This window comes from Miniopterus schreibersii, assembly GCF_964146895.1.
Source record: "Miniopterus schreibersii genome assembly, chromosome: 2".
Classification (NCBI taxonomy): domain Eukaryota; kingdom Metazoa; phylum Chordata; class Mammalia; order Chiroptera; family Miniopteridae; genus Miniopterus; species Miniopterus schreibersii.
In genome coordinates this window covers 148,397,581-148,423,787 of record NC_138102.1, presented here as the reverse complement: position 1 = coordinate 148,423,787, position 26,207 = coordinate 148,397,581, and the positions used below count along the sequence as shown (strand labels likewise).

General features: G+C 36.6%; 2 protein-coding genes across 10 annotated transcripts in view; one reads left to right on the top strand and one right to left on the bottom strand.

Moving 5' to 3' along the window:
• Positions 1-6,620: 6,620 nt before the first annotated feature.
• On the bottom strand, positions 6,621-20,974 carry ZCRB1 (zinc finger CCHC-type and RNA binding motif containing 1). 2 transcript variants are annotated; one of them, XM_081129409.1, is made up of 8 exons: positions 20,752-20,974; positions 19,598-19,683; positions 16,740-16,768; positions 14,029-14,140; positions 13,589-13,696; positions 10,698-10,810; positions 10,531-10,606; positions 6,621-9,543 (listed from the first exon to the last, which is right to left on the bottom strand). In XM_081129409.1, the coding sequence occupies exons 2-8, from the start codon at positions 19,679-19,681 to the stop codon at positions 9,412-9,414; spliced, it is 654 nt and encodes a 217-aa protein (XP_080985535.1). In that variant the 5' UTR covers positions 19,682-19,683; positions 20,752-20,974; the 3' UTR covers positions 6,621-9,411. The 2 variants fall into 2 exon arrangements, with proteins under 2 accessions (XP_080985535.1, XP_080985536.1); XM_081129410.1 differs by lacking the exon at positions 16,740-16,768 and having other exon boundaries at positions 20,752-20,945.
• A 9-nt stretch (positions 20,975-20,983) lies between these two features.
• Positions 20,984-26,207, top strand: part of PPHLN1 (periphilin 1) — a 95,453-nt gene continuing 90,229 nt past the window's right edge. For 4 of the 8 annotated variants that reach the window (XM_081129406.1, XM_081129405.1, XM_081129402.1 and 1 more), the window contains exon 1: positions 20,986-21,057. Coding sequence is in view for 4 of the 8 variants with exons in the window: in XM_081129404.1 (XP_080985530.1) it covers positions 21,897-21,936 (40 nt within the window). In the remaining 4 variants the exon portion in view is untranslated. Of the gene's footprint in view, positions 21,058-21,661; positions 21,937-26,207 lie in introns of those variants that run through there. The other 4 variants (XM_081129404.1, XM_081129400.1, XM_081129399.1 and 1 more) reach the window with 2 other exon arrangements.

Sequence of the window (26,207 nt, the reverse complement as noted above, 5' to 3'; positions counted from 1 at the left end):
GGTACTGAAACACAGAACTGAATGAGAAAGTGAAAATTATGTAGTGCTTGATATAATAATTGCATCTCTCAGAACTGTAGCAAAAAGTGATTGATTACTTAAGAATTAAAATCATAAGAGAGGTTTTATTTTCAGTCTTCTCTGTAATTGGTGACTACAGGTGGTCAAATACAGTACTTGGGTATATATTTAAGAATCTTAAAATGAGTACAGAATCTGACAGCTATGTTTCATCTAGATTTAGATCACATTTAGAGTTTGGCTGGGATGTTAGCCAAAAGAGATTTGCTATAGTTTCACGAGATAAAATTATGGCATGAATCATCATTTCTCTAGTCTATTCAAGTAAAGATTTTTTCAAAGGATTTTTAAAAGACAAACACAGTTCATAATTTGATGTACATGTGTTTCTGCAATTAGATTCTTTAATTTCAAAGAGTATGGTGGAGAGGGTATGCATTACCTACAGCTACATGTTTGGGTGTATCAAACGGGAACTAAGTGAAGCAATGCAAAAACATGTTTTTTTCTATTTAAAAGGAGGCAGAAGTTCTATGTAAAAAGAGGCCTGACATTTTCCAGGCTAAACTCTTATTTATAGTACATACAACAAAAAATATAGATATCTTTGTGAGCAAGGAATTTAAAAACCAATTATCATGGGCTTTTGACAGTATAAGACAAATGCAGCATGTTGGAAGGGCTCATACTGGGATCATCACCCAGTAGTACTGCAGCCATAAAACATTCAGGTCCGACACCAGAATTCTGACATTTGCTACGGAGATGAAAACATGGGTTTTAAAAGACCAGTCCAGTAAGATTGTATCAGGGTAACTAGGTATTTTTCCATTTACGCTGAAACTTTTGGTTTATAAGCTTTCACAGTATGACAAATTACTCTTTAACATTATCATAACCTCTAGGTATTAGCATCTGGCATTCTACTGATGTTAATTTTATGCCCTCAATAGTCATTTTAAAAAGTATTAGAAAAAGAGAGTAGTGAGATAAAGCCCAATCTAACTCCTATAATTTAAGTAAGATGTGTTATTTAGACAGACTCTGCATAAACTTGAATATCTTCTAATATTACAGCCATAAAATATGTAGGTTATTTAGCTTCTCTGTGACTTGGTTTCTTCATCTGTCATATGGGCATACCTCCTTCGATTCTTAGGAGAATTAAATTAGAAAATACATTTAAAGTGCTTAGAATAGTAGTTGGCACATAGTAAGCATTCAACACAGAATATATGCTATCAGTAACACCAGTTTGCATGGGAAATGGTGGCTTAATATGTAGTGATATTAGAATAAAGAAAAGGTATACTGTTTTAGAATTTACTCACCTAAAATTTGGAGAAAACATTTACTATTTCCTAATCAATAAAAATAAAATTTCTGAAAATATCCAATGAACAATCAGTATTTAGTGAGCATTCAATAATAAATTACATAATTACTACCCATTAAACATAGGAAACAAAATAAACTTAAAACATTATGCATAATACATAAAGTTGTCCTTATTAACATATACTTTTTGTTTAAAATTTCACCCTGAATTCAGAGGTTCCCTAGAATACCATCCATCGTAGAGTATTAGTACGTTAAACTCAATTATAACACAGCTCGTTAGTACTTAGATTTGTATACTTGTGTCAAATCATTGCCACTGAAAACTGTGTCTTGTCCTAAAACATTTTAGTAATTTATTTGTTTAAGCTACGGGTCAAATAATATTTCCCTGAAAAACAAATATTATAGTCTTAGTCTAAAAAAGGCATGAATTTTCCTCACAAACAACAGGATTTTTGTATATTTGTGTTTAGTAAGGCAAGTAACTTCCAACATACCATGGCAGTGTAACAGGCATAATCATTTTTTCCAGATGTGTTTAAGTTCTGAGTCACTATTCATTAGCTCTATAGGATAACTTCATAAAATTTGATCTTAAAAAATTAAACCACTCTTTTCAATCTTCTGCACATTTTATGTATATACTGTTTTCTCTCATAAGTCCCAATTGTATTAATATACATTCAGTCCCATTTCCCCATCTCTTTATAGTCTAAAATTGATACTTTCAAGTCCAGAGAAAGAAGAATGAGAGTATCAGAAAAAGGGATTAAAAAATGGAGTTTCCATAAGTCTGGAGATTAACAAGAAAAAGGTGGCAGAAGGATGGCTTGAAAAAGAGACGTGAAAGAGAGAAGCACTGAGTCTAATCTAGTGCTGATCGTAATATGTTTCCATGCCTGACTACAGACTTTGGAATGTCTTTGGGCTGCAGTAATCAGAAGACTTAAATGGGTTCCACATTCAAGAGAACTCCTCTGCATGGATATCAGCAGACAAGCTGATGCCTGTTCTTTGCTGGGGGCCCAGCTGAACTTTTGAGCGCCCACACATTCTCCGTGTGGTTTGCTTTCTACAGCACGATGGCTGGGCTCCCGAGCGGAGCTTCCTGAGTGCTTGTTCTCAGAACAAGCGTCGGAGGCCCAGGTGAACAAAAACGGAATGATAATAAAAATACAGCTTATTAAAAATTGTGCAAGGCAGCTAAATAGTGCTCAGAGGTTAATTTATCATCTAAATATGTATATATTAGCAAGTGAGAAAGGTTGACTATCAATGATCTAAGCATTCATTTCAGGAAGTTAGAAAAAAAAAGTACAACAAAATAAAACTTCAAAAGGTCCAAGTAGGAAGTAATAAAGATAAGAGCAGGAAATAATAAAATAAATAAACATACAGTTGAAAAGACCAACAACGCTAAAATTAAATTGATAAACCTCTGGTAAGACTAATAAAAAAAGGAAACCAAATGGCCATTTGTTCTAAACTATTTAAAAAGTTAATAAAAAGTTAATACGAGGCTATTATGTACAACTTTATATCAACAATTTTGAAATTATTTGCAAATATGATTAAGTTAAGTACTTTGAGATGGAGAGAATGTCTTGTATTAGCAGGTTGGGCCCGAGGTAATGACAAGGGTCCTTATTTATTTATTTACATGACAAAGGTTCTTACAAGTGAGAGAGAAAGGGAGAAGGTCAAAGTGATCCCCTAATAATCATTTTAGTTTTTATGTCTGCTCTTTCATTCCCAATTTTAGTAATTTGTGTATTTTCTCTTATCCTCCACCCTGTCAGTAGATCTTAAGATTTCTCGATTTTGTTATCTTTTCAAAGCAGCCTTTTGGTTTCATTGATTTTTTTTCCTACTCTTCTTTCCGTTTTCTATTTCACTGATTTCTACTCTGATCTTTATTATTTCTTTTTCTCTGGTTTGGATTTAGTTTTCTGGTTTCCTAGGTGGAAGCTTAGGCTGTTGATTTGACACCTTTCATCTTTTTTAATATTGAAGTTCAAATCTGTAACTTCGCTTCTAAGCTACATCCCATAAATTTTGATATGTCAAGTTTTTATTATCATTCAGGTAAAAATATTTTCTCATATTTTTTTATTTCTTCTTTGACCCATGGGGCATATGGTTGTTTAATTTCCAAATGTTTGTGGATTTTTCAAGTTTTCTTTTGTTGATTTCTAACTGAAAGCTCACCTAGCAGTTGACTAGAGCATCGCATGTGGCCTATTCAGCATGGTGGTCTTCTGACAATGTCTAGTTTCCCTCAGAGTGGATATGGCATATTTCAAAGGTGTGTCGAGTCCATTTGTTTTTATAAATATTTTAATAACTATATATTTTTATTTCTATAAGTTGTACTTATTTCTTTTTCAATCCAGTTTTTTCCTAATAGTCTTAGTCTTCTGTTATATTTCATTTTTGTCTTTTATAACTTTAATCATCTTTATTGAATATATCTGATAATATTTTTATCTGTGCTTTGGAAGTTTAATTTTGTCCACTGACACTTGCATGTGTGGATTGTTTCTGCATGTTTTATAATTTTAGGCTGTGACTCATCTTCAGTGTAGTTTTATCTCTGAGGATCCTGTGTAGTCTAAGCTAAAGGCATGTTCACCTTCAGTCAGCTTTCACTTGCTTCTGTCAAGTGCCCCAGGGATATTACGAGTTGGTGACTATAACTGCATCCAGAAACATTCAATAGACAATCTTGTTTTTCCATAGCAACATTTTAGGTTTTTTGGTTTGTTTGTTTTCTGTAATAGAATTTTTGGAGTCAAGACTACACAGCTAGTTTCTAAAGGCCCTAAAATAAACATCATTTTGATCAAAATTTAAATATTAAGTTTGGATAAATTTGTACTGATTTCCTAATACAAATAGAAAAATTTCATTTTAATATTTACTATAAAGCTTAAAGCTATGAAGATATTCTTATTGCAATAAATATGCATCCAGGTACAAAGCAAAATTAAAAAATTTTAATATTTTAATTGCTATAATTTATAGGGTCAACTATGTGTTAAACTCTATTGTCTCACTAATGAACCTAGAAAGGTGTTTTAAATTTTGTTTTAATTTTTCAATTACAGTTTACATACAATAATATATTAGTTTCAGGTGTACAATATAGTGATTAGACATTTATATAACTTATGAAGTGATTACCCCGATAAGTCTAGTACCCGAAAGATATATATTATCATTCCCTTTTCTAAGTAGGGACACTGAAACTCAAAGAATGGTGGATCTGGGACTCAGATATCTTTCTGTTTGACTTCAAACTCTAGACTTTTAACAGCAAAATGTTAATTATTCTATTTGGTATTTTAAAAAATGTTATGTTGAAAATAGATATACCCAGGGCAGCTGTGCAGCTCTCTTCACTGTGGATACTGAAGGACCCAGGGCAACATCTTGAATATCATGACCATTGCTGATACTATGCCAGGAGAAAAAGAGAACTCTAGAGTATCTTGTAGCAACAATTAAATGCTTTCTTCAGAAATAACACGCATGGTTTCTGCTCACAACTCACTGACCGGAACTGGTCACTTTTCCCACACACAAGTGGGTCAGAAATTGCAATCCCTCTAATATTTAATGAGCTAAATATTGACTTACTATCAACCTATTGAATGAATCTCAACTTCAGCTGATGGCTTGTTCCCTTCAAGGTCATAATAACAGTTCCAGACATCACACCCAGAAAAGCAGCATTCAGAAAAATGGCCATCACTATTCTTTTTTGTTGTTGTCAATCCTCACCCGAGGATATATATTTTTCCCCAATCTTCACCCTAGGACATGCTTTCCATTGCTTTTCAGGGCGTGTAAGGTAGGGGGGGAGAGGGAGAGGGAGAGGGAGAGGGAGAGGGAGAGGGAGAGGGAGAGGGGGAGGGGGAGGGGGAGGGGGAGGGGGAGGGGGAGGGGGAGGGGGAGAGAGAGAAACATTGAGGTAAGAGAGACACATCGACTGGCTGCCTCCTGCACATGCCCCAACCAGGGCAGGGGATTGAACCTGCAACCGAGGTGTGTGCCCTTGGCCTGAATCAAACCCAGGACCCTTTAATCCACAGGCCAACACTCTAATCACTGAGCCAAACTGGCCAGGGCTGTTTGCCTGAATTGAAATCCTATTTGTGCTTAATGACTGACTTTGGGTACATTACTTCACCTCTCTGTGCGTCAATTCTGTCATCTATATAATGATGAAAATAATGTCTACCTAAAAGGGATTGTTAGTTTATATTTGTAGTGATTTTAAAACAGTGCTTGCGCATCAACCAGGGCCAGGGATTGAGCCTGTAATGGACACACATGCCCTTGGCCAGAATCAAACCCAGGACCCTGGGCCAACACTGTAACCACTGAGACAAACCAACTAGTGCTTAACTGAAATTATTAATTGATGCTATCTATAACAGTACCTAAGGAGTCTTAAAATTTGGATCTTATGAAAGCAATTTTTAAAATAATTGACAGTAGTTAAACCCATTCTGTGGACCTAGGGTTGTCTCTAACTGTAATTACTTACATTGTTACTTTAGTAACAGTGCTTATCAAACTGCTTTCCAAAGAGGCTTTACCTTCTTTCCATATGTTCTGCAAATAGTCTGTGAAAATTGCATACTATGGTAAATGGCTTCTTTGTGTTTGGTGCTGCATCTGTATTTTCTCTGTGCCTCCTGCTCAGCTGCCTTGGTATTCTGTCTTTGACAATGATGAAAGGAGAGCTTAAGATTCTTTTGATAGGATAAGTAATTTCCACATTGATTCCAACCTGAAAATAGATGAAACATTGTATAGAAACATCCCTAGTCTATGTGAGTTGGGTGGCACTGACCATACTACCCATCTTCAGCCATGGGACTGTGACATAGGCTTAGCCAACCAGGGCTTGTCTTAGGATTTTTGCTGGAACCATTGGGGAAGAGGGCTTCACAATATTAGGACTCCTAGCTTTAGAGATACTGGTAGTCATCTCTGCTATTACATAAAGTTTGTTGGAAAATCAAACCAATGTTGTACAGAGGAAAGTAGAGGTAAGAGGTAAAGAAAAATGGGTTTCTAATTATATTTTTAACCCATTCATCCATTTCTGAAGCTGAATGTCTCACTTAACGACCCTTCCTGTCACCTTTTAAAATCATGCTTTCACTCCTCTATATATGGAGTCTAAATTACTGATTTATCTATGCTATATTCTATGTAAAGCTTTCAAGTACCGTACTTCTCTAGATGTAGTAGCCAAGATTTTATTATTCATAATTTTAATGCCCATATATTTCATGATCACTGTTGTGTTCCACATCTACGCACACTTATTGAATATAAAATAAATGAGTTAACATTTAATATTTATAAATATGTCATATTATAATTGGTCATAACTGATTTTTATGATAATCTGAAAATTATGATTAGCAGTTTCAGAAAAGGCATCTAGTTCAAAGAGCAAATGAGTGAATAAATCATTGCAGAAGAAAACAATTTATACCCAGCATGACAAGCATTCTGATTAATAAATGCTTTCATATTAGAAAGCACAAAGTTATTATAGGTCTACAGTTCCTTTTTCTGAAATCCATGGGGCCAGATATATATTTTTTTAATGTATCTTGATTTTTGAAAGTATTATAGATATCTCCTTTTTCCTTCCCATTGATTCCTTCCACCCGGCATCTGCCCTCCCAGGTCTGTGTCCATAGGTTATGCATATAGATTTTAAAAATGTTTTTATTGATTTCAGAGGAATTCAGAAGGATAGATAGAAACATCAACAATGAGAGAGTCATTGATTTGCTGCCTCCTGCATACCCCCTACTGGGGATCGAGCCCAAAACCCAGGCTTGTGCCCTGACTGGGAATCAAACCATGATCTCCCGGATCATAGGTCGACACTCAACCAGTGAGCCACACCAGCCGGGAAGGCCAGATATATTTTTAAAGCAAGAATTCCTCAGCTCCTCTAAGATCCCTTTTTTAGTCTGGCTATTTGGGTCTCTATTGTGTTGGAGGCTTTCCTCAAATGTTTGTTGATGCTGATCTGTCTATTCATATTTGAATGTATTCATATAAACTTTTCTATATTTTATGGCAAAATTTTCCCCCAACTTTCTTCTTTAAATTTGGTGAATTAATGGGTGGAACAGAAAGTGGAGTCCAGCACTCAGCTGTTTTATCTGTTTTCCTCATTGTAATCCAGAAGATTCTTTGCTGATGAGTGGTTAACACTTTCATTAGCTTTGTAGTTTTCAAAGTGGAAATATTTTTATTGTTTTTAGTAATTTAAAAAAACTAACAAATCGGTGCTTAAGAGCATTCAAACACTATAGAAATATACAAAGTAGAAAATTAAAGGCTACATAATCCCATTCCCATATACCTATCTGCAGAAGGTATGGGAAGATATATAATACATAAAAAATGAGACAATAATTAACTGTAGGAAAAATGTAATCACAGTATACTTGTTAGCTCAGAAGTGAACTAACAAGTACTTACATGGTCGTAAAGTAAGAAATAAATATGGACCTAACCAAAAATTTTAACCTAGCCATATTGAGAAAATGGATGAAGGCAGTAGGGAGTATAGGAGATGGAAAAATCCTCCTTTATCCCTTTATGAATTAAGTGGAAAAATATATGCATTTTATTTAGGAAAATATATGTACATATGAAAAGAAAGAGCTTAAGTTAGCTGCTCTGGGGAATGGAACTTGGTGCCAAAGGCAAGGCCAATTAATGCTGTTTGGTTATAATCTTTCAGAGGTACTTTATATTTTATGGGAAATTACAATGTATCCAGATTAGTATAAAGCTAAAAGAAATAAGGTGACAAAGCACCCATATTTAAAAACAAAATTCTCTTGAAATTTTATTAATATTTAATAACAATAAATTATTCAACTTTTTCACAGTCTTTATGAAGCTTCTGTTTTGCAGATGAAATTTATTTTAAAAGTCCTCATGTAAACCAATCAAGACGAATAAACTTTTATAATGAACTCTCAAACAAATCTTTCTTTTTGTTGTTAATCCTCACCTGAGGATATTTTTTCCATTGATTTTCAGAGAGAGTGGAAGGGAGGCAGGAGAGAGAGCAACAACAATGTGAGAGAGATATCATTGTTTGACCTCTAGCTGGCTCAGTGGTTAATTTGCATCAGAGAGATCCAAATTAAACCGCAATGATGTACCACCTCACACCTGTGATCAATAAATCAACAAACAAGTGCTGGTGAGGATGTGGAGAAAAAGGAACTGCTGGTGGGAGTGCAGACTACTGCAAACACTATGGAAAACAGTTTCCTCAAAAAATTAAAAATGGAACTGCCATTTGATCCAGTGATCCCACTTCTAGGAATATATCCTAAGGTGCTTGAAGCACCAATCAGAAAAAATATATGCACCCCTATGTTCATAGCAGTGCAATTTACAATAGCCAAGATCTGGAAACAGCCAAGTGCCCATCAGTAGATGAGTGGATAAAAAGGCTGTAGGACATTTATACCATGGAATACTATGCGGCTGTGAAAAAGAAAGAACTATTACCCTTTGAGACAACATAGAGGGCTTGGAGATTATTATGCTAAGTGAAATAAGTCAGTCATAAAAAGACAAATATTACATGATCTCACATGTGGAATCTAATGAACAAAAGAAACTGACAAACAAAATAGATTCAGAGTCAAGGAAGCATGCATCAGACTGACTAATCTCAGATGGAAGGGGGGGAGGGCGCAGGAAGAGATTAACCAGAGAACTTATATGCATATAGGCATAACCCATGGACACAGACAATAGTGCGGTTAAGAGTTAAAGCCTGGGGAGGTGACCGGAGCTGGGAGGAGTGGGTCAGTCGAGGAATAAAAAGGGACATCTGTAATACTTTCAACAATACATTAAAAAAAATTATTTGGTATTAAGTATTTTTATACTCAAATTCTAAAAGCAATCTTCAGTCCCAACTGAACTTGATACTCTAAGATTTCAAAAAAATTTAATGATATTTACATAGTAAGTATAATTTTAATCACTAAGTTCTTCCTCATCACTGAAATATGTGCTTTTCTTTATCCTTGGGCGTCTTGAATCATCAGATGTTGAGGGACCCCCTGAACTGGGTTTCCATTTTTTTTGTTCTTCCTCAATTTTGGCTTGCTGTAATATGAATCAGAAAACAAACAAAATATTAATTCAAAACAATGCAAAAACACACGTGTCAACACCCCTACCCTCCCAGCCCATGCAAACAATTCTTTTTTTTTTTTTTTTAAATATATCTTTATTGATTTCAGAGAGAGGAAAGGAGAGGGAGAGAGAGATAGAAACATCAATGATGAGAGATTCATTGATCAAGCCCACAACCTGGGCATGTGCCCTGACTGGGAATAGAACCCAGATCGCCTGGATCCCAGGTCGACGCTCAACCGCTGAGCCACGCCCGGCCAGCCATGCAAACAATTCTACTCCATCAGGATGCTCTGCCCTCACTCCCAAGTTATATTTCAGTCTCACCATGTTACTCAAAATAATTTTAGGCAATTTCTACTAATTAACAGGCCCAGGAAATGAAGCCTACTTTCCAATCCTGCTAGAGGTAGGAATGTTATACAAAATATGACACTAGTTAACTAAAAAGGAAAAATAAATTGACATATACATTTACCATTTATCAACTACATTAAAACAAAATATATGGCTGTATAAAAATTAGGAGATTATGTACCCTTCTTTAAAAAATGTTTCATATATTTGTATTAAGGCCTTTAATGGTCAAAAATATGTTTTTGGTTTTGTTTTGAAGTGAAGCTTCTTTTCAAAGATATCTTTTCAATATCTTTAATAAAATCTTTTTCTTGGGCTAAACTCACTTTAATCAAATAGTTCTGCTCAATTCTATAATGAAAACAAATGAAGGTATTAAAAGTGTTGTGAGACCTTTAAAATCTAGAAAGAAGCAATAGGAACTTTTCCATCATACTGTTCTAAAGACCTTAGAGAAGCAGCCTGTCTTCTGAAGGTTAGGAGGTGAAGGGGAAAAGACAGGTTGCCACAAGGAGATGATCAATTACGTAAGCAAGGAATATAAAACTGTTAATCCAAGGCAGCTATGGCATGGGGCCTTTTAAAAGAACTACTTAGTACCTGGAAAGCTATGGCCTGACTGAGGCTGTCAAGAGCAGGATCCTCCCCTTCATCTTCACTTTCTTCTATTTCTTCACTAAATTAAAAAAAAATCAGAATGCACTTAACCAAAAGTAAAATGACAGAAGCAACACTATCATGTATTTAGTAAGAGTGGATATACATACATTTCTTCTTCTGGTTCAGGAATTTTCTTTTTTTTCTTCTTCTCTTTTTTCTTTGGAGGTTCACGTTCTCCAAGCATATTTTTAGGACAGGCATAACTTAAGTGTCCACTTTCCTTTTGTTTCCCATTGAAAAGGAAAGGAAAAATGATATTTGTTGTTATTAACAGAAACTTGCCTGGTAACTGAAGACTAAAAGGTTTTAGAACTTAAAAAAAGATATTGTCACACTGGGAACATACATAAAAGAAATTAACAAAGCCCATTAATATTTAGGAGATTGTAACTCCTAATAAACTATTTAATAATAAGGGAGTATTTTAGAAGTCTGATAAGAGTAAAAGAAGTATTCTTTCTTCAAACATTTTAAATATCAAGGTTCATGATAAAAAACAATTCAAAATTTAAATGGACTATCTACCTTAAATGTAAAAATTTTAAGTTATTATTTGATAAAATTGGGACAAAACTATTCCTAACTTCCAAGATGTTGCTTAACATCATGTTTTAAAAACAAATGGAAAATTTAGTTTCCTCACTTTTCCTATTAATTTCGTTTTGCTTCTTTCATATCTAGACTATACCTGCACTGTCCAATTATGGTAGCCACTAGCCATGACTTTTTTGTGGTTAGTGAGAACCTGTCTGAATTGATATGCACTATAAGGGTAAAATACATACAGGATTTTGAAGACAATATAAAGAGTATAAAATACCTTAATTTTAAACAATATTAATTACAATAGTTCAAATGATAATATTTTAGGTATATATTGAGTTAAGCAAAATACTTATTATTATTTTCTTTAATATATCTTTATTGATTTCAGAGCGAGGAAGGGAGAGGGAGAGAGATAGAAACATTAATGATGAGAGAGTCATTGATCGGCTGCAGCCCGCAACTCGGGCATGTGCCTGACCAGGAATCGAACCCTGATCGCCTGGATCCTAGGTCGAAGCTCAACCGCTGAGCCACGCCCGGCCTGGCAAAATACTTAAATTTTATTTGTTTCTTTTTTAATGTGGGAACTAGAAAATTTAAATTACATTTGTGGCTTGCATTATATGCATATTTGACAGTGCTTGGGCTAGCCATAAAATTATAATGCACCATAACATTGAGTTGTAAAACATAAGACAATGTACTATAATCTGCATATTAGCTCATTAAAATACACTTAAGAAGTAATATGTGAGAGTGAGGTGTAATTAAGCCAAAAGGGAGAAATTGAGCCAGGATCAGAATAGAAAGGAAAAATAATCATGCGTTTCAAGAAAATTTAACAAAGCACAAAATAGACTGTGTACTTTATATACCTGGGGACATGGCTGAATCCAACAGGTGTTATAGTTAATGAACTGCTGAGAGAATGTATTTAGAGAAGCATTTTCCAAACTGTTTTTTAAATAAGGGTATACCAAAAAAATACTAGCATGTCCCATATCAAAAAAAAAAAGGATTTGGTGCCCGTCTGAGCCTGGCTCAGTGGTTGAGTGTTGACCTAGGATCCAGGAGATCAAGGTTCGATTCCTGGTCAGGGCACATGCCTGGGTTGAGGGTTCGATCTCCAATGACTCTCATCATTGGTGTTTCTATCTATCTCTCCCTCTCCTTTCCTCTCTCTGTAATCAATAAAGATAAATAAATAAATACACAAATAAATAAATGGATTTCGTAGTAAAATCATTTTGGGAAAAACCAGGCTAAATAAATGTAAACAAATGTTTTGGGGGGAAATTTTTAAGAAGTATAAAAACGTACAGAACAAATCTGTGGATTTGATAATAATGTTTAGAAACTAAAAAGACAGAAGAGATTCATCCAGAACTTCTCAGATTATTTAATATTTATTATGAATATGAGGATACATACTAATCTATCTGACCACAATTGTTCCTCCCTCCCCATTTTTTTTCTTTTTAAATAAAACTCAGGACTCTGCAACACCGTTTCTGAAACATTAACACAAGAGCTATTAGAATCACAGGACTTGAAAGAATGCACTCAGAGCCCCTGCTTGCTCTTTCCTTCTTCCCTCCTCCTCTTCTTCCTTCCCTGTCTCCTTCCCTCCCTCTCTCCCATCTGTCCGTCCGTCCGTTTATTTAGTTTAGGGGTGAAGAGTTAGAGAGTGGCAGAGGGAAAAGGATGCCAGCTCATTTCCTTGTATCTTCCACATGATTTTGTAGCCAGGACAATGTCTTTCCCCAGCTCTCCATTAATATCCCTAGACGCTGTTTTCTAAGTATTTCATATAGGCGTTCTGAAAATTGACAGCAATGAGATCCTGACTGAAATTCTCTTGGTACCTTTACTGGCCTTATGCAAAATTGTTCTGCGGCTATATCTCTCTTAATCATCAAAAGATTAAATGGTTAATGATAGATGGTGAGAGCTAGATAAGAAAATTATCTATTTCAGTTACAAAACATTAGCAGTACTAATAGGAAAAACCATTACCAGTACTAATAGGAAAAAAACCCAACTTTTAAAACAGTATTTCATAGAGGATAGGTCATATGATAATGTTTATACTGAACTGTTATGCTTAAACAGTGGCAAAATATTACAGAAACAGGCAACATCCTATTAACAAACTATGGGTCACTAAAATCTTTCAAGACAATAATATAAGTAATTAGTCAATACTTTTTAATCCAACAATTTTCAAAGATTTAGAAACTGGAGAAAAGATCACTCTGCATCACCCAACTCAGGTTATCTTTATATACTATACTTCAATTGAATTCACTTAGATGAGTCTAGAGTCTCAAATTAAAACAATTTTCATAATACAGTTTTAGCCATCCAGGAGATTTAGAGAGCACAAATAAAACACTGATGTGAAAATTACCATAAACTATAGAAAATCACATTAAGTTTTAGGTATACTCACCCCACATTCATAACACTTAGATTTATCAAAGTAGTTTCGTCTTCGGATGAACTCAGCTGCTCTTCCATTATCAATAGCAATGCTTGCTTTTATGACTCTACCAAAAAGCTAAACCGGAGAAAAATGTAAATGTAGAAGGATGTATTCAATGATCCCATTTCCTCAAACCTTCAATTCCATTCTATATTTTAGATTATTTTAGCAATTGCCTACTTAGGTGTGACAAATTCTATTCAGTAAAATAGATTCTTACTTCCTTTTTCTATCAATGTTTTGGGGACCCAGTACGGTTTTGGTATCTTTTCTTTTCCATAAGTTAAATAATCTCAGAACCTACTGATATCCATCAGACTTGACCACTCACTACATCCTCAAATTTTTGGTCTGGATGAGCACAAAGGCTTTTGGGTTAAAAACTTTGTTGGGAACGAAAGGCTTACCTGTTTGTTGTTTATTGACCTGGTACAGTTCTGTGCAGAGTCTTTATCCAAAAATAAAATAAATGCAACACCTTTACTCTTCCTGGTATCTTTATCTTTCATTATAGTAACCCTTAAAACATAAACAAATAGTTAAAAGTAATGAGGCAGCAATAAATATTAATAATAACATGGAAGATTCCAGTGTTCAAAAAGGGTTAGTAAAACATTTACAGAGTAAGAGAAATTAATACATTTGACAAATATCTCTTCAAAGTTATGGGATATCAAGAATGGAAATGAGAAACTGTGACACAGTGCAACCTCTGTTCTCAAATTTAATTTGTTCTGGAAGGCTGTTTGAGAAGCGTTTTTTGAAAACCGAGTAATTTTTCCCCATTAGAAATAATGTAAACTGAATTAACCCATTCCAGATCCCCAAATGATTCCCCGTTTTAACCTTCTTATATACAGTACATGTCTAATGTACTGCTTAATCTATAAACAAACACTTCTTTTCTTAAATTTATCAAACCACTCCCTACTAGCCTTAAAGGAATCACTTTCAGCACTCTGTCCAGGGGTGTCTTTCAGGTCAGCAAGCAGCATCTTTGCTTGCTGATATATCACTGCCTCAGCAACGGCTGTCACTTGCAAAGGGCTTTTTGTTTATCCAATCAACAGTTTTTCTACCTCTTCAATTGCCTGTGATCATCGTTTCTTTCATACCCTTAGCAACATTAGCACTCTTGATGGCCTATTTATATGAATCCTTGACTTCCCCAGCTACAGGCAACAAAAGCATTCTCTTCTTTGTTTGTTGCCTGAGAGACCCTTTTTGTCATGCTGAGGTATCAGCTTGAAAGGGTTGTCAGTTCCAAAACTGCAGTTTTGTTGTCAACTGAGACATTTTTTTTCTGTGAACTTGGTCGGGAACCGAATTGTTTGAGATGGGAGAAGTTCGAGAAACTAGGTTTCACTGTACTGATGAACACAGGTATGATTAGGAGTATCTGATAAATCAAACTGTAATCAGACACTTAAGGATGAAGTAGATATTACAGAGACAACGTAACCTCAAAGAATAAGCATAATTCCTTTGCTCTACTAACTGTAGAAAACCCCCCCACAAAACTGAGGTATTCTCTTCTACACAAAAAGTAATATGATTTATTTTTTTCTAGGTTTCAGAATTTAACCGTATTCTTAAAATTACTTTAAAGACTCTCTAGCTCTGTGGTTCTTAGCCACAGAGTACCACCCAAAGTACCTAAGTGAGAGGAATGGTGATAAGAGCAGAGTTTGCTATTTCCCCTGACCTCTTCCACATCCTTAGTGCTTTTGACTCTTGTCATATGTCATTAAATGTAGTTTAAAAAACAATGTGTAACCGGCTCTTTGGAGAAGTGGCTGATTCCATGGCTGGGATAGGGTAGGTGTAGGTGAACTATTTTCTTTAACTAGAAATCCTTTCTCCTCCTTTCTGCTAGCCTCTACTGAAAACTATGTAAAAAAACATGCCTCATCTCACATATTTTAATAAAAACTGCTTTAAGGTGGCATCTGCCAAGCCTAGCTCAATAAGTTAAAACAGAAAGATACAAATGGGGAAACTAGTTTCTCAAGAGAGTGCATCTATCTGTTTATTCATGTGGTTGGTCACTCAATTAGCCTCAAGCCCACGCACTAAACACTCATAATATAAGGGCAGTAGGATAATGTTACTACTTCATTTAAAATTCTTTAATGGATTCCTGTTGTTCTTAGGATGAAAACCAAGTATCTTGCAACATGGCCAAAAGGCAAGATTAGGAACCTGCTTCCATCTCTGGACCTATCTTGATATTTCTTCCTCTTGCTCACTCATCTCTAGTCATATTGGCGTTCTTTCTTTCTGTTCATGATCTCGCTTTATTTTCTCTTGCCACAGTGCCTTTGCACAAGCTGTTTCCTCTACCTAAAATGTTTCTTCCATTCTTTTTGTCTACTTAACTCTTACTCAGTCTTGAAGTTTCAACTCAAAGGATACTGACTTAGGTAAATCTACCCTATCTAGACTAGATCAGGTCTTCCCTGTTATAGGTGCTTATAACTCTGTGTCTTTAACTTCATAGCATTCTCATAGCATACCATGAGAATTTATAATTTATAATTATGTATTGGTATGGAAATTCATTAGGAGGTTCTGACAGACAGGAACAAAAGAAGAAAAGGTAATGGTAGAGTAAACTGAGTAGGCTCTGGAATCAAACTGTTGGACTTAAATCTTGTCTCCACCACAAACTAGCAATATAATTTTAGGTTTACTGTGTGCTTCAGTTTTGTCATTTATAATACCAGGATAATAACAGTATTTATCTTAAAAGGCAGTTGTTAGAATTTAATTGAGTCTTTCAAAAAAATTGTTTATACATGTTTATATTCATAGAAAAATGACAAATATACAGGGTGTCCCCCAAAAATGTATACATATTTTAACAGCTGATAGCTCAATTTTGAAAATGAAATTATTTTAATAAACACTGCCTTTATCATTATTCAAAGGGTGTGTGTATATATATATTTTGGAACACCCTATATGTAAAAATGTTAACAGTAGTATTTTTATTTACTTTGTTATATCAAATATCTGTTTTATAAAATATAGTAAATCTACTTCCATTAAAAAATAATGGAGAAGTAAATTCAGATAAACTTTTAAATGAAGTTTCAAAGTTTATGTGAATACTTACTTTACAACTTTGCCATACTTGGAAAATATCTGAAACAAAATACCACATAGTAATTTACAATTTAATTTAAAAATCACACAAAAATATTAAATTTTCAGGTTCTATACACTGATCACATTCTTTATTGTTTATGAAAAATTTTAGCCCTTAGTCTATAAGGCAGATCCTAGAAGATATATATTTTTAGTGACAAGAATAATATTTTAATTTTTGTTATTGGAGTCACAGGTATCTGTCTTATTTCCTAAATTTCTGACAAATGAGTACATAAGAGGAAAAAATCACCCCACTCTTCATGTGTGGTAGATTGAAAGCACATACATTGCACAGTTGCTGTGTTCCTGTAGTATATCCATGGCAACTATCAACTGTTCCATAGCTCCAGAGAAACCTTGTATTTCAAATAACAATGCTGTATAATATAGTTACTCCTAGCCTACTCCCACCCAACCAAGCAATCAGTTTCAGAAGACAGATCTTTAGAGTGCTTATAAAACAAAACATAGCCCAGCCAGTGTGGCTCAGTGGTTGAGCATTGACCTATGATCCAGGAGATTGTGGTTTGATTCCCAGTCAGGGCACACGCCCGGGTTGTGGGCTCAATCCCCAATGGGGGGCATGCAGGAGGCAGCCGATCAATGACTCTCTCATCATTGATGATCCTATCTCTCTCCCTGAAATCAATAAAGACATATTAAAAACAAATAAACAAAACATAAAACAAGAAAGCTTCTATAATGAAAAATCCATTCACATCAGTCTCCTTCTGCCCACCCCATATGTTGGTGAAACTTTATAGTTGACCCTTTCTTCTCTTTTACTTCTACATCATCACACTAAGCAATCTCACCTATTTCTGTTTCAGACAATACCTATATACTAACAGTTCCTATTATATAATGCTTCTTAAAAAAGTGTTTTAGAATACATTAATATATGAAAACAATAATAATAAATTTTTAGTTCTATAAGTAACTTGTGTAATGCTGGAATGTGATATAACTGGATTGCAGTGCTAGCCACACTGAATTCTGAAGACCAATTCAGAAAGCTTTCCATGTAACACTTTCAAAAGGCTTCTCATTTCACTCAGAGTCCTTACCATTACCTATGTAGGCCCTATATGTAGGGCTTACCTCCGACAGCTCCTCCTCTTCTCTCCAGTTGATTTACTCTGTACCTGAAATGCTTATCCCTTAGACATCTGCACAGCTGCCTCTTCCTTCCTTCAGGTCTTTATTGAAAAATCACCTCAATAAGGCTTTAAACCACCCATGAAAAATTTCACCTCCATTCCCAACTTAACATTTAATAACCCCCCTTTCCTGCTTTATTTTTTCTCCTTAGCACCTAACATCTTAGCATTAACTTTGTATCTAACAAATAACATCATTTGATTTTTTAATATTTTACATTGTCTGTCTATCCTTATATTGTGAATGCCAAGAGAGATTTTCATCTTTTGTTTGCTGATGTGTTCCTAGTATCTCTAACAGTGCTCAGCATAAGTAAGTGTTCAATAAATACAGAAATGTCTCTTCAGATAAAGGGTTAATATCCAAACTATATAAGGAACTCACACAACTTAACAAAAGGAAGACAAAAACAATCCAATTAAAAAATGGGCAAAGGACCTAAATAGACACTTCTCCAAAGGGGACTTACAAATGGCTAATAGACATGAAAAAATGTTCAATGTCGCTAATCATCAGAGAGATGCAAATTAAAACCACAATGAGGTATCACTTGACACCTGTCAGAATCGCTACCATCAACAAATCAACGAAATATAAGTGCTGGCGAGGGTGTGGAGAAAAGGGCACTACTATCTAGTACACTGCTGGTGGGAATGCAGACTGGAGCAGCCACTATGGAAAACAGTATGGAGTTTCCTTAAAAGATTAAAAATTGACCTGCAATTTGACCCAGTGATCCCACTTCTAGGAATGTATCCTAAGGAACCCGAAACACCAATCGCAAAGAACTTATGCATCCCTATGTTCACAGCAGTGCAATTTACAATAGCTAAGATCTGGAAATAGCCCAAGTGCCTATGAGTAGATGAGTGGATAAAAAAGCTGTGGTACATTTACACCATGGAATACTATGCAGCTGTAAAAAAGAAGGATCTTTTATCCTTTGGCACAGCATGGAGGGAACTAGAAAGTATTATGCTAAGTGAAATAAGCCAGTCAGAGAAAGACAAATACCACATGATCTCACTTATATGTGGAATATAATAATAAAAAAACCTGATGAACAAAACACATCCAGAGACACAGAAGCATAGAACAGACTGAGGGATCTCAGAGGGAAGGTGGGGAGTGGGGAGTGGGTGGGGAGAGATTAATCAAAGAACTTATACGTTTATAAGCATAACCCATGGACACAGACATTGTTATCGGGAAAGCCTGGGGGTGGGATAGATGTGGGGTAGAGGGGATCAATGGGGATAAGAAGGGGACATCTGTAATATTTTCAACAATAAAGAAACTTAAAAAGAAAAAAGAAAAAAAGAAATGTCTCTATTTTGTAACAAGGAAGGAAGCTAAAGTTCATGTTTCCTGTGTTCTTTGGGATTCAAACTATCTTAAGTAAGTAATTAATCTAGTACTACTACTTATCATCTAGGCAGCATCTCTCTAGTTAACATCTACCTAAAGTAGAAGAAGAGGGTGCACTTGGAAGAAAGGATTCATGTCATTCCTTCCAGTTTTTCTCAACCACCCATTTGCAGGACAGGCATTGCAATGTACTTATTAAGAATTTTTGTGAAGGAGAACTATTTGCTTGAGCTACAACTGTTTCTCAAATACAGAATTCAAAAGATAATAGTACTAATACTAAAACAAACTTACCCGGTACAAGTCATTGTTGGTCAGGGAAAAGGGCAAGTTGGATACATACACTGTGCTTTTACTTGGGGCCAATCCACCACTCATTTCTAGAAAGGAAAACAAACAGATCCGAAAGCAATCTAAGCCAGGTATTCTTCATTCCAACTCAAACCCAATACAGACAATTGCTGATTTAATTATGCGAGATTCATACACCTTCCCTACTTCCTAGTAATAGTTAAGAATAATAATTCCAGTTGGGTGAATTAAGGAATTCCTTTTCTCCAGACACCACCTAAAAGGTGTTTTCTGGTTCTATTTCAAATGGATTCTTCACACTAATCCTTTCAGTGCTGGTCTATGGTGGGAATGGAGAAGTGAATATTTTAAACAGGTGAAGGAAAAACTCTGAGTCTACTCTTAACTTTCCCTAGGGCTAAGGGCAAAATGTGCTTTCAAATACGCATAATACCTTGCATTCACACAGCAGAAAAAGCCTGGGATCTCAGAAAGAACCTAAGCCACTGATTTTCACTAATACTACGGTTGGGTACCTTTTTCATTGTCTTAATGTTTTTCCCTGGAGTGGCATTAATTGGAAATTTTAGCCCTACACTTTTATGCACATAAAGTTCTTTCAAATCACTAATTTTGTAGATTTTTGCTAAATTATGAAATGACACATTTTATTGTATGAATAGATTTCAATGCCTTGAAGGATGCTGACCTGTATATGTATTTTTAAGTTTACAAATATAATCTGTAACTTTCATACTGTATTTTACAAAGGCAGCAAACTATCTCAAAATTACATCTGGCTCAACTAACGACAAATTTTCGATTTAAAGAGCGTGTGTGGTATGTTTTAAGGAGGGGTACGGTCTATCACAAATGGCAAAATATTGATTCGAAGGCGTGCCAACTCACTAAGTAACGGGAAAGACGCTTTTGGGGATGTATTTACACAACTTCAGAAACTCAACAGCGATGAGGTTGCTTTTGAAAAGTTTCTCCATTTGAAATTCTTTACACGTTAGCCGGTCTGGTGGGAACTGCGAAGGCAGCTAACGGTAAAGGTCCTAAAAAGGGTGGCGGGAGAAAGGGCACAACGTGTCGGCCGCCGGGTCTGGGGAGGGGCCCGCCGGAGGAAAGGCCGCAGCTGAGAAGGCGTTTACCTTCAGGTGGGGCGAGCCCGGGAGATCTGAAGAGCGTGAGCCCTCGGCTCAGTGGGGGCTCAACCCCGACAATCCCTCGTCCCTCGCAGTGGCCTTGGCATCGCGGGTGCTGGGAAGGGTCAAGCGCAGCAGACGAGAAGGTAACGGCGGTACAGACTTTCCCAGGTTCTCCTTAGACCCCGGCGCCGGAGGCTGGCCAGCGGCGGGCGCTTCTGCTGACGTCACACGCGCGCCGGAAGTGCCTGCTGGAAGAACGACGACGAGCGGATTATCACATTGACGGAGTCTCCCGGTGGCCGAGAGTTGGTGAGCGTGTTTTACCTTTGTGAGAGGTGGACAGGGGACCGGGGTACTGGCGGGGGCGGGGGGGCGTTTTCCGTGGCGGGACTTGGAGTCTCCCGCTGCCTTTGAATCGTGCAACAATTATCCCTCTGCTCTTGAGGGTGGACAGACGCAGTGGAATTTGGAATAAAGGAAAGTGTTAAGTCTGAGGTAGAGTTCGCATCTCTTTAGTGCCTTAATTTGTAAAAAGGAGACTGAACTAGGTAAGTTAACCCCAGAAATGTTAGGAAGTCGGTAAATTTACTGAATGTGTTCGACGTACCTAGTCCGTATTAGGCACTTTGAGAGCTACCAAAAAAAAAAAAGTTAAAACGGGCATTTTTCTGGCGGAAAGCTTAATCTATTTGGGGAGACAAAGTCAACTTGGGGAGACTTGGATTCAGGAATGACTCATCTTGAGTATTGGTATGGACAAATGTTGAACTTCTTGGCACCTTTTTTTTCTTCCTGTAAATCTATAATGGGCACACACGGCTTTTTTTCTAAGAGGATGTATACAGGCGCGTCATTCCTACAGAAAAATCAGAAAATAATGCAAGGTAGTTTATACTTGACTTCTACCCACCAGCACACACAGACCAGGCCTCTAACCACTCCATGGGAGCCTGCGTGCCAGCAGCCTGGAGCCCAGAGCCTTTCCTGGAGCCTGCACAATCCAGACTGAAGCCGATGTCTTACAGAGAGCCCGAAGTGCAATCCAAGCAGGACGCAGCTGAATTTTGAGAGGCCTGAATGCCTCCGCGTCCACCAGGGGACCGCTGGGACTAATTCTCTTGGCAAACTTGTGGCCCGCCAAAACTACCATGCTTCACATCCCCGTTATCCTTGGTTACCGGCCAAGATGTAAGCCCCTTTGGTCTTCTATGCTTACTACACCCTCATCCCCATGCTGCTTTGTGCTTCCCCTCCCTCGATTTAGGCTCTCACTGCTTCTCCCTCCTTTTTTTCTACATTTCACCCCTCAACACGGCTGTGCTCTCTGAAACCTCTCTTCCCTGCTTAACGAACTTTTACATATTCAGTCACTTTATGGAAATTTTCTTTCATCTCCTGACCTAACTAACACGTGGCTTTTCCCTCCAGCCCTTTCAGTTGAGCCTTTCTCTGACAGCTGCTTTTAAGGTTGGGTGATGGCTGTCGCCATATTGAACTCTTCCTCAAATACTTTGTCTCCCCTCAGGGTATTTGCAAAGGTTCTTTACTCTCTCTGTGGCATTTGTTCTCCCTAGCCTCTTTTCTTGATAATTTCTGTGCCTACTAAAGATCAGATTAGCTGTCACTTTCTTGGAGGGTTGTTCCCTGACTTACCATAGACAGAGTTCAGTACCCTAGTTGTGTGCTAAGTGTCTTCTGTTTTCCTTATCGCAGCACTTATCTCTTGTATCCAAGTTGCTTGTTTCTTTGCTTTTTCTACTAAAGTAGGCTGTGGGGGAGGGACTGTATTTTTGTAACTCCAGTACCTCACAGGCGGTCAGGTATTTCTTGAATGATTACGATGGTCCAGGTCCAGCATCAGAAGTCAAGCAGTTTTCTGTCATTTTCTGATTTTAAGATGTAAAAACTGTTCAGAAAGGGTCATATGCTACTCAGCTACAGCTTATTGTGGCCATGTAACTGTGTGACCCCAGTGTTGCCAGAGCATCTGGTTTTTTTCAGGGAAAGTTGGAAGCAGTTTCTTGGGTTTTTTTAAAGTGGTATCCTAGTTTTTAAGTTTTGTCAGTGGATTAAAAATTTTATTTAAAAACCACAAAACTTGGGCCAAACACAAGTCACATGTGTCCTGTTAGACAACAGTTTGGATTCTAAGTGTCATAGGGCTTAGAAATGGGCTTTGTGGAGAATAGCAGATTTTGAACTGGGCCTTTGATGGATGGTTGGAAGTTGAACGAGAGAATAGTAAAAGGTATTCCAGTTTGGGAAATAAGTCAAACAACTCCAGGGTAGTGTGTGTTGCTTTGTGGCACAGGGAAGAGGCTGGCATGAATCATCCTTTTGGAGAGAACAGGAGGTTAAGTGAAATAATAGCGCAGGCATATGGAGGGCAGAGAAATTTGGATTTGTTACAGTTAATAAGAAACTATTTAGATTCTTGATTAGGAAAACTTCAGATATGAATGATGTAATAGCAAAGTGAATTATCTTTTTTTAAACATATTTTGACTAATTTCAGAGAGAGGAAGGGAGAAGATCAGAGAGAGTCTTTGACTGACTGCCTCCTGCACACCCCCTGCTGGGGATCGAGCCTGTAACCCAGGCATATGCCCTGACCAGGAATTAACCGGGATCTACTGCCTGGATCATAGGTTAATGCTCAACCATTGAGCCATGCCTCTGAGCTGATTATCTTTTATAAAGGGTGAAATGGAGAGGAAAAACCTAGAAGGAGGCTGGCCAAATAAGATTGTAATGTCCATCTAGATGTGAAATAAGATTTAGATTTGTAAATATTATATATAAGCAAACATCTGGTACTTTTATCTACTTGTGTAATTTTAGTTATTTGATCACTACAATGGACAATCAAGAATCTTCTATAAGTATTTAATACAGTATGAAGGGTCTTATAAAAGAAGTATTCTGAGAGCATCGAAAAGTCGAGTAACTTGTGAAACTAGTGGAGAATGCAGTACTTTCACAGTTCTAAGTCCTGTGGTTCATTATGAAGCAGTCAGTGGTCCCCTTTTCTCTAATCTCTTTTTCTTAATCCATCTTGTTTACTGCCAGGATAGTCTTCTGGAGTGGCATTTTTCTCCTAACCTTAATTTCTAGGCTTAAAAACCTTCAATGAATTCCTCTAGTGTTTTGGTATGTTGTGCCATTTAATGTCCTTGAATTTGTTCTCTCTGTCTTTTCTTGTTTTGTTTGTGAAGCAAAGTGATATGATGGAAAGGGCTTGGGCTTTAAAGTCAGACAGGCCTGAATCTGATTCCAGGCTCCATTTTGGCTCTGGGATTTGAGCTTTTCAGAGCCTCCATGTTTTATTTGGAATGGGAAGGATAACACCTACCTCAGGGGAGGAAATGAAATCTTGTGGAGTACCTATGCAGAGCTATTTCCTACTCCTTTGCAGTGTACATCTTCTGCTCTTGTCAGTTCCATCTTTCTTATGTACATGTTGTTTTCCCTAATTCCTTTCCCTTTTCTTGGCTTCTATTTACTATTGTTCATCCACATTTAACTAGTCCCCCAAGATTTGGTTTAAATTTTCTTGGTTTTCTTAAGTATTATTTTCTGCATTTATCTCTCTCTGAGCACTGAACAATGATTAATTCTAGTAGGTACTTTGCTATATTTTAATCACTTTAATTGGCATCATTATTAGTTTTTTTCTCACTGACCTTAAATAATTATGTTCTAAAATTCATTTTTAATTTAGTTGTCTGAAATTTTAAACATTTTCCGATTGAAATCGTATTCTTTTTTTAAAATATATCTTTATTGATTTCAGAGAGAGGAAGGAAGAGGGAGAGAGAGAGATAGAAACATCAATGATGAGAGAGTCATTGATCTGCTGCAGCCCGCAGCTGGGGCATGTGCCCTGACCGGGAATCGAACCCTGATCGCCTGGATCCTAGGCCGATGCTGAACCGCTGAGCCACGCCCGGCTGGGCTGAAATAGTATTATGTAGTTTTTAGGTTCAAGATAGCCCTTAAAAGCTTCTTGATTCAATTTAGTATGTTAGGAATATGTTTACCTTCTTTTAGATCAGTATATCTAATCCTGAGGTGAGACAAGATTTTTAAAAAGTGTCAGGGTCCCACTGCAGACCACTTATATAGGGATTTCAGAGGATAGGGCCTAGGCATTTGTATTTTTTAAAGTGCCTTAGATGGTTCTAATGTGCAGCCAGAGATGAGAATCCCTGCTTCAGGTGCTAGAGTTAAAGGATTCTCATTGGTACTTTTTGCTTAAAAATGAAATGACTTTACTGTCATGAAAAGTGTGACAGGAACCATAATCTAATAGTGCTCATTGGAAGTTTTCTGAAAAATTAAAAGTTACAAAGAGATAATGTTTTCCAGAACGGCTCATGTGGTGGTCATGGATATTATGTTTGTTTATTTGGCCAGTATTTAATAAGTACCTCTGCTAAGCAACAAGAATTGAGAGAGGTTCCCAGTCATTCCCTTTGCAGTGGTATTTAGTTTGGGAGGGAGAAGAGGAAGAAAAGTAAATTGAATATGATGTTATATAGTAGTGTTATAGCTGGGTGCTTTAAGAGGCCCAAAGAAGGAACAACTTTATTGTTTTAAAGAGTATAAGAAACAACAAAATCTATGGGACACAGCGAAAGCAGTCCTAAGAGGGAAATTTATAGCATTATAGGCCTACCTCAAGAAACAAGAAAAATCTCAAACAATCTAATTTTACACTTAAAGGAACTAGAAAAAGAACAACAAAGCCCAAAGTAAGTAAAAGAAAGGAATTAAAATCAGAGTAGAAATAAACAAACAGAGCCTAAAAAACAAAATACAAAAGATCAATGAAGCCAAGAGCTTGTTCTTTGAAAATATAAACCTTAACTAGATTCATCAAGAAAGAAGGAGAGAGGACCCAAATAAATAAAAACAGAAATGAAAGAGAAGTAACAACTTGACACCAAAGAAATACAAAGGATTGTAAGAAATTATGCCAACAAATTGGACAATCTGGATGAAATGGATAAATTCTTAGAAACATACAATCTTCCAAACTCAAGAAAATATAAATATCCCTAGCCGGTTTGCTCAGTGGTTAGAGTGTTGACTATTGGACTGAAGTGTCCTAGGTTTGATTCTGTCCAAGGGCACATACCTCATACCTCAGCTGCAGCTTGATCCCCGGCCCTGGTCGGGGCACATACAAGAGGCAGCCAATCAATATCTCTCTCTCACATTGATGTCTGTCTGTCTGTCTGTCTGTCTCTCTCTCTCTCCCTCTCCCTCCCCTCCCCCCGTCCCTCCCTCCCTCCCCCCCCTTCTGTTTTCTCTGTAAACCAATGGAAAAGTATCCTCAGGTGAGGATTAGAAAAAGAAAAGGAAAGAAAATATGAATAGACAGATTACAACTAATGAAATTGAAACAGCAATCAAAATACTCCCAACAAAAGTTCTGGCTTCACAGGTGAATTTTT

Excerpts from the sequence above, each read along its gene's own strand:
- ZCRB1 (XM_081129409.1), bottom strand. The coding sequence starts at position 19,681 with ATGAGTGGTGGATTGGCCCCAAGTAAAAGCACAGTGTATGTATCCAAC. Across the intron at positions 10,811-13,588 it reads CTAAGTGTTATGAATGTGGG|GAAAGTGGACACTTAAGTTA; the intron begins GTGAGTATACCT and ends GGGAAACAAAAG. Across the intron at positions 9,544-10,530 it reads GTCAGGCCATAGCTTTCCAG|CAAGCCAAAATTGAGGAAGA; the intron begins GTACTAAGTAGT and ends TTCATATTACAG.